General features: G+C 45.3%; 1 protein-coding gene across 1 annotated transcript in view; it reads left to right on the plus strand.

Moving 5' to 3' along the window:
* The window catches only part of CZIB (CXXC motif containing zinc binding protein), a 38779-nt gene extending 32172 nt beyond the window's left edge, over positions 1–6607 (plus strand). Inside the window, exons 7-8 of the mRNA XM_089666593.1 lie at positions 2899–2964; positions 6217–6607. Coding sequence (XP_089522719.1) covers positions 2899–2964; positions 6217–6294 — 144 coding nt within the window. The 3' untranslated portion in view covers positions 6295–6607. The remainder of the gene's footprint in view (positions 1–2898; positions 2965–6216) is intronic.
* The last annotated feature ends 2215 nt before the right edge of the window (positions 6608–8822 follow it).

Below are 8822 nucleotides of genomic sequence, written 5' to 3' on the forward strand. Positions count from 1 at the left end.
ACAAGTCCCATATTGGGGTCCGTTCACTCACTGGTGGCCTCCCTTTACCAGGGGGATTTTCTAGGTCCTATAGACATCAAGGACACCTCCCTGCACATTCCCATCTGTGAGCGTTATCAGCATTTCCTACACATGACTATCGCGCATTACCAATTTGTAGCTCTGCCCTTCGGGCTGGTCTCCACTCCCTGTGTGTTTATCAAGGTCTTGGTTCCAGCCCCAACCTTTTATGGGATAACAAGGGATTACTGTGATCGGTTTCCTGGACGTCTTGCTCTTTCAAAAAGTCTATGTTGGCACTGGCTAAACAGTTTCTGGGGCTGGTCCTCGGTTCAGAGCAGGGTGGGGTGCTCTTCCCATCGGACAAACTACAGAACCTTTGGTCAAAGATCCGGCAGCTCTTTTCTTGCAATCAGCCCTCCCTATGTTTTTGCATGCAGGTTTTGGGCTTGATGGTGACTACCTTTGAAGCAGTCCCATATGCCCAGTTCCATATGTGAACACTGCGGAAGAAAATCCTATACAATTGGAACGGGTCTTCTTCTTCTTCCTCGGACAGTCAGATTTGAATGGAGCATGTGACGAGGGCCTACCTTCTCTGCTGCAGTCTCCGACTCTACGGAATGTAAAGTCTTCCCTTCCTCTTAGACGGACTGTGGTCACGACAGATGCCAGGCCATCGGGCTGGGGCAGAGTGTTGGGATCGGACTCAGCTCAGGGTCACTGGACTCCGGAGGAGGCTCGACTGACCATCCTGGAGCTTCGGGCATCACTGACACTTTGGATGATCGTCTATGGGGTCTGTCGATCAGGATCCAGTCAGAGGACACCACCATGGTGGCGTATGACAATCTTTTGGGAGGCAAGAGAGGCGCAGCAGCAGCGCTAGAGGCATCTCACACCCTCAGATCAATGGAAAGGTTTGTTCCGGCCTGTTGTACGTGTTACAGGGGTCACAAACTGGCAAGTAGATTATCTTGGCTGTCAGACGCTGGATCACGGCGAGTAATCTGCATCTGGAGGTGTTACATCAGCTCTACCTTTGCTGGGGGACGCCAGATGTGGATCTTCTGTTGTCCTGTTTCAACCAGTAAATTCCATAGCCCGTGGCAAGAACTTTGGAGCGTTTGGCACCTGCGACCAAGGCACTGGTGAGCCGAGTGATCAGTACAATCTCGTTTGTCTTTCCGCCCCTCTGCTTGATTTCTCATCTACTATGCAATATAGAGGCCAATAGGATCCCAGTCATCCTGGTGGATCTGAACTGGCCTCACCATCTCTGGTACGCTGACATGGTGGTGGACACTCCCAGGCAAATGCCCCTTTGTGAGGACCTTCAACTCAGGATGAAGTGTTCCACCCTGCTTTCCCTTTCTCTGGCCTTGACGGCCTGGATATTGACAGCCAGATTTACAAAGCATGGGAGGTCGTTTGACTCGATGAGTCCAACTATGTTAAGACTCGTATGTCTGTCTATCTCCCCGACAATTTATCATCGCTCCTAGAGGGCTAATATAGTTTGGTGCAAAGCGTTTAGGTTCTCTCATCACTACTTCTTGGTGGCTTGGGTGCTGGGTTTCCTTCTACGTGGCGTTGACCAGCAGCTTGTGTTGAGTACATCCAGGATCACATTTCTGCTCTGGCTGTGTGTGCTTTCAACGCCCTTTGGCCACGCTGTCTTTAGTTTGCACATTTGTCCAGGGAGTCATAATGTAGTGCCCCGTGCGCTGCACATTGCCACCATGGGATTTGCATTTGGTGTTGTTGGCTCTTTGGTAGCCTGCCTTTGAAAGAATATTCCCTTGCTTCCACTCTCGCAGAAGATTGCCTTACTAGTCCCGATCAGTTTGGCTCAGTGGGTGTTTGGAATGACAGCTTTGTCCTCTACGCTGCCTTATTTGCTTCTGCACTGGCCATCCCCTTCTTTTTTCCGAAGGTGACAATGCCCTTTCCTCAATTGGTCCTTGATGGTCACACCTGGAGGAGGTGGCTATACAGTCATGGCTTGGTTCACTTGATCCTGTACACCTCTCGCCTTCCGGAGGTCTGATTCTCTATGTAGGCACGGCCGGCCCAAGAACTGGCATGGAGGCTTCCTCTGCCACTTTTTTTTTTCTGGTGGTTTTTCTGTTGGTTTCTGTTGGTTTGGTTTGGCTGACGCTTGTGCAGGCACACGCCATTACGAGCAAGATCCTCTCTTCCCTGTAACTGCGCCAGGGCAGTTAGCTCCTCCTAGGCATTCTGACATCCAGCATCTGTCTCAAGTTTACATTGTGGCCATTTGGGCTTCTCTGCTCGTTTCTGACATTGTTATACAGTTGATCTGTTGGGCATCCTCTGATGGTAGTTTTGGCAGTTGTTTAGGACTCTTGGGTGCCCCTTCAAGATGGTCCACATTGTTGGCAGGTTGCCCTGGGATTTTTTCTCTATTTGTTGGTTTTTCTGCCCCTCGTTGTGGCACTGCTTTGGGACATCTCTGTTTGGTTATGGATAAAGAAGAAGCAGCAGTGTCCGTCAATGAACGTAAGAGAAAACTGGATTTTTTTGTTACCGTAAAATCCCTTTTCTGAGTTCATTGACCGACACAGCACCCACCCCTCTATGGAGCTTTCTCCTTTGACTCTACTTAAAACTGACTGGAGGCCTATATCAGAGAGGGGGTTTTATGCCCAGAGAGGACTGCTCATAGGAGATGTTGAGTTTTCTTTTTTTACTGCAAGGTGTCAATCTCCTGTAGGTGGGGCTATAAAACCCTGTTTGGTTATGGATAAAAAAGAAGCAGTGTCCGTCAATGAACTCAGAGAAAGGGATTTTTACGGTGGGTGAGTAACAAAAATCCCGTTATTCAGTTCTCTTGGATCTTCACAGACATATGGTGATGTATTTGTCTTCCTGCAGGCAGGCTTTGCTGCTGAAGGTGCAGAGACTGGAACGCTCTTCAATGAAATTAACTTGCAAGAAAAGGTAGGTGTTTCCTGGCACATTTATCATTATCCAGCCAATGAGGGAGTCTAAAAGCAAATTATAATTCTTAGTCATACAGAACACGTGATCTTTAGTCTTTATCCATGGGTTATATGCTGTCTTCTGGTACTTTCAGGTGGTTGAACAATGGCAAAATAAAACCGCGGAGACATCCCCTATATAACCCCTCACACTCCCTGCTTACCTCTTTCCAATGGAGTTTTTTTTTGCTTTGAGATGATTCTCCTGTGAAGATTCCTGGCTGCACCATAGTCGAGGCTTCTGCTGTAGCTTTCTGATTGACTATTTGGTTGAGCCTTGGGAGACTGTACCCAAGCCCTGCTTGGATGAAGATGCAGAGTTTGCCTGTAATGTTGCTTCTGGCACTGGATCCTGCATGGGTGCTCACCTTGGCATCTTGGTGAGTGAGCCACATGTTGTTATACTGGTGGCCTAATACCCTCTGTTTGAATAGTTATCTCCACACTGATTCCCTGCCTTCCTCTGGCAAACTCTGCTGGCCCTTCTACCCACAGCTATTCTCTGACTCATCTAGGAAGATTTTTTTTCCCCCACAGTGTCTGATTTCATGGGCAGAATTTTGGTCCTTTTAGCGGCCGTAGCTACCAGGGGTCACAAGCAAGCCTCTTTAATCTCCACTCCTGGGATGGTCTCTGACTTTGCCTTGGCTGCAGACACATTGCCTGAAGTAGAAAAGTAAGATTTCCCCTCTGCTGAGGAATCGGATCAGGATGAGACACTTTGAAATTTCAACCAAATTTAGGACACCTTTGCTGCCCTGATGCTCTTGTTTAGCATTAAAGCAGCCTGAGTTTTCTCCCCCCAAGGTCTCCCATATGGGGTCTCTACAACTGCCCAAACATGTCAAGACTATCCTAGTCAACTCACTCATAGAGCCCTTCCCATATATTGACTTCACATAGTTGACTTGTGGCTTCACCCTAAAAAGCTTTTTGCTCCTCTAAACCATTTTGCTCAGCAATATCCTATTGAGGAGAACTTCATGCAAAAATCGATGGCCCCTGTAGAGGACTTTGCCCATTTAATTTCTTAACAAGATGCTAAAGGTCACCGTAGAGGATAATCCTGTGTTGAAGGACCCATTGGACAGAAGGTTATAGGCCCTCTTTATGGACCCTTTTTTTTGTACATTGTTTCAGTCTAATCTAAAATGCCATGATCTTGCTGCATGAAAAAGAATAACCTAAATTACTGTAAAGGAGATTCTGCAAGTGGCAATTAAAATTGCAGCCTCCTGTCTATGGTGGGATAGTATAGCTATTTGTATCATCATCCTTTGCCCGTGCCTAATAACATGATCTGTGTGAATCTGTATAGTATCCAGGTAAAATAAATCTGTTGACTTTATGGTCAAAAGACAAGGAAAAACCTCTAAACAATTAACTGTTTCATAGTTAAAATTTTATTACCTAATTGAAAAGATCAGATAATTATTGAAAATGATTCATGAATGATTTGTGTCGGATTCTAGCTTACTCTTCATATAAGAAGAACTGGGAATTATGTTTAATTTGAAGCAGAACTATGCTAACAATAAATTTCTAAATGCCCCCCAGGAGGAAAATTGTATAATGTGATATGCACCGTGTACTAGCATGTTATGGCAGACTTACCTGTCAGGAAGCCTTCCAGCGCTGTGCTGTCAGTGCTCATATGCTTCCATCTTCTCCTGGTCTTCTTCCAGATTTTTGACTGTTTGAATGGATGGGGCCATGATGCATCACTCCTGCACATGGACAGCGAAATCTCTTCATCACGGCACACAGGTGCTATAAATGTACTCTGAGCTGCACAGGTGCAACGCAGTGTACATTACTGCTGCCAGGCAGGGAGAAGCCTTATGAGAGAAGAGACCATAAGGCTAGGTTCACATCTGTGCGGGCGGTGCCACTGCGGATCCACACGAAAATCCGTGCAGCCACACCACCTGCACAGAGAAATGCAGACCTGTAGGCTGGTGCCATTACTTCTAATGGCACGCCGCACGCACTGGAAACCGCAACCATACTGGGAACCGAGGTTCCCGTGCGAGCTGCATTTTCAGAAGTGCAAGGACCACAGGGCGGGGGAGTCCATTCAAATGAATGGGCTCTCATGCCCGTGCAAACCGTGGCCTGCACGCCCACATATATGTGAACCGGGGCTTAGGGTCCCTTCTGTTCTTAAAACCCTACCTGTCGGTGGCTTTTTTTTTTTAAGTGAGTTTTTAATTCCATTTTAATTGAAAGCTGAATTCCAGGCAGATGCAAATGAATGCAATTGCGGTGTGGTAGGTGAAAATATCTGTAAATACCACTTTACTACCTGCCTGGAGTTCAGTTTTAGTATATCTTATGCAGCCAATTTAATCAGGCTTCTCCATATAAGTGTGTGTGTTTGTTGCAGAGGAGGGAAACCAAGCTTTTTAAACATTTTTTTTTTTTGGTTTCTTTTTCAATGTACCAAGCCATTCAGAAAATAAGGACACTGGAAACTAAAGGGGTCTAGCTAGCACTGCCTGGATGAAATTGATTTGGGATTTTGTTTATGCACAGCCTTATAAAGTAGAAATCCACCAATAAGAACTAATCTGCCAAATTTTGGTCCATCTGATATCTCATTGTACCCTCTTTTGATTGGTGGGCTGTGTAAAGTACTAGCTGGTTCTGTAAAAATGCAAGGGACTTATTTATTACAGCTATGTATATACTACAGTCAAGTTACATATATATTGTACATTCATATCAGTCTTTTAGCTTCAAGGATCATACAATCTAAGGTCCTTAACTGACATTCATACATACACATACTAGAGCCAATTTATCAGCTAGCATATCTTTGGACTGTGGAGTGAACCGGAGAACCCGGAGGAAACTCAAGCAGGCACATACAAACTGCACACAGATAATGCTATGGTTGGGATTTGAACCAACGACTCTAGTGCTGCTAGACGGAAGTGTTAACCACTTAGCCACTGTGCTGCCCCAACTTCAGTGAAAGGAGGTGACAACACAGGCAATGGAAATAAACACACCTACAACAGCCCTGGAAAATGCACACAACCAGGTGAGACTTTACTGCTCCCTTCTATGGACCAATAGGCGCTATGTTCCAGAGATTTCTATTGACAAGTTCTCTTTAAAGAGTAGATAATACTTGAAAAAGTCAATACTGATATTATTGCTGTCTACATTAAAACAAGACCTGAATGTTGTTTTATTATCCCTGTAGGACTGGACGGATTATGATGAAAAGGCAAAAGAATCTGTGGGGATCTATGAAGTGACACATCAATTTAAAAAATGTTGAAATCAGAATGTTTGTATGTTAATGTTTACAGCATGGTCTGCCACAAATGTTTACATGTAAAAATATCTGACATATAATAACAGACCATGTGCCACAAACGGGAACAATGACTTGCCAGTACAGAACTTCTCCATCTTACAAGACTCCTATACAATCTCAAAGGTCACATGATTCCAAACAGCGGAATGACGTTGCAGGATCTCCCACTTGTGTATGCATGGTTAAATGTTATCGCTAAGTTTAAAATGTTTTTGTTTTTGAAGACCCTGTTACCAGACCGTTTGATTTCAATAAAAATCTTCTTATAAGATTATATGTGTATTTAACACAGTTTATTCCTGTTATTTACTTGTAAAATCCTCCCTTGTGTAGATGTCAAAAAGCCCGGAGATTGCTGCTGGGTGCTGCCATCTTCTATGTGATGTCAGCAACCCCGGAGCTGTCACTCAAGTGACACTGTAGTTGTTCCTCTTTGCTTCTCATATGGCAGCTACATAAAAGGTGGTATAGGAAGGGGTTGAGGAGCTGAATCGGCATAGAGAGAGATCTGGTCAGTTAAGTAGCAGAGGGGGGTTGTTAATCAGTTTTAACTGCTTTGGTGTTAATAAAATTAACAACAGGTGCACTAGATGGGCAACAATGATATAACCCCCAAAACAGGAATGGTTTTACAGGTGGAGGCAAATTACATTTTTTTTCCTACTCATCTTTTCTGTTTTTCACTAGTTTTGCATTTGGCTAGGGTCAGTGTCACCACTGGTAGCATGAGGCGATACCTGGACCCTACAGAGGTTGCACAGGCAGTCCAACTCCTCCAGGATGGGCACAATCAATACATGCCTTTGCCAGAAGGTTTGCCGTGTCTCCCAGCACAGTCTCAAGAGCATGGAGGAGATTCCAGGAGACAGGCAGTTACTCTAGGAGAGCTGGACAGGGCCGTAGAAGGTCCTTAACCCATCAGCAGGACCAGTGCAAGGACTCCTTTGTACAAGGAGGAACAGGATGAGCACTGCCAGAGCCCTACAAAATGACCTCCAGCAGGCCTCTGGTGTGAATGTCTCTGACCAATCAAACAGACTTCATGAGGGTGGCCTGAGGGCCCGACCTCTTCTAGTGGGGCCTGTGCTCACTGCCTTACATTCCACCACTGGCGCCCTGTGCTTTTCACAGATGAGAGCAGGTTCACCCTGAGCACATGTGACAGATGTGAAAGTGTCTGGAGAAGCCGTGGAGAACGTTATGCTGCCTGTAACATAGTTCAGCATGACCGTTTTGGTGGTGGGTCAGTGATGGTCTGGGGAGGCATATCCATGGAGGGATGCACAGACCTCTACAGGCTAGACAATGGCACCCTGACTGCCATTAGGTATCGGGATGAAATCCTTGGACCCACTGTCAGACCCTACGCTGGTGTAGTGGCTCCTGGGCTCCCCCTGGTGTACGACAATGCCCGGTCTCATGTGGAGAGAGTATGCAGGCAGTTCCTGGAGGATGAAGGAACTGATACCATTTAATGGCCCCCACACTCGCCTGACCTAAATCCAATAGAACACCTCAGGGATATCATGTTTTGGTCCATTTGACGCCATCAGGTGGCACCTCAGACTGTCCAGGAGCTCAGTGATACCCTGGCCAGGTCTGGGATGAATTACCCCAGTACACCATCCGTCATCTCGGACGCACGCCCCATTGTCAGTCATACATACAAGGGGCCATACAAACTACTGAGTACCGTTTGAAATTACCATATGACATTTAGCAAAATGGACTAGCCTGCTGCATAATTTTTCACTTTGAGTTTCGGGGGTGTTTTTGAATTCAGTCCTCTGTAGGAGGATCATTTTTATTTCCATCAAACGATGGGGCATCCTTACGTTCCTAATACATTACCCAGTCCATATCAGTATAGATATCCAGCATGAGATTTTTCCTCATTGAGATCAGATGTGTTTTCAAGGTGTTCCTTTAATTTTTGGAGCAGTGTAAAGCCTGTATAATAATCTGCCTCATTTTCACAAGAGACTTGTGTTATATTAAAATATATATATATTTTATGCACTAAATTATTCCATAAAAATAGTAAGACAAAGGAAAAACTATGTTTTGGGTCTAAATCAACCTTCTCTCAATCAGAAGAGATGTCCTTTTCACACTGCTTATAATGGGGTACATTCATTATTGGATGAAATGAGATGATTTATTTTCTGACATATTGCAAGTCCCTTTGTTGATGTTTGCTGATGTGGTTGACACTATTGAACCCCAACTGAGTGGGGAGAATGGCAGCACAAGATGTTCCATATAGTAAGATGTGCAGTTGTCCCCCTCCCGCACAACCACACCATTCACTCAAAGAGGTCCATGAATGGATAAACTACAAGTCTCATCTGCCATCTCAACAGCTAGACATAGAGTTGTCAATGGATACAAGTGTGGTAATCTCAGCGCTCATATTTCATTGACACTTCCTCCAGCTGAAAGTCTATACCTCCATCCAGGCAGGGAGCTGGCAGCAGACTCTGCAGAGG

This window comes from Staurois parvus, unplaced genomic scaffold (assembly GCF_062004578.1).
Source record: "Staurois parvus isolate SC_StPar_1 unplaced genomic scaffold, SC_StPar_1.0 ptg002753l, whole genome shotgun sequence".
Lineage (NCBI taxonomy): Eukaryota > Metazoa > Chordata > Amphibia > Anura > Ranidae > Staurois > Staurois parvus.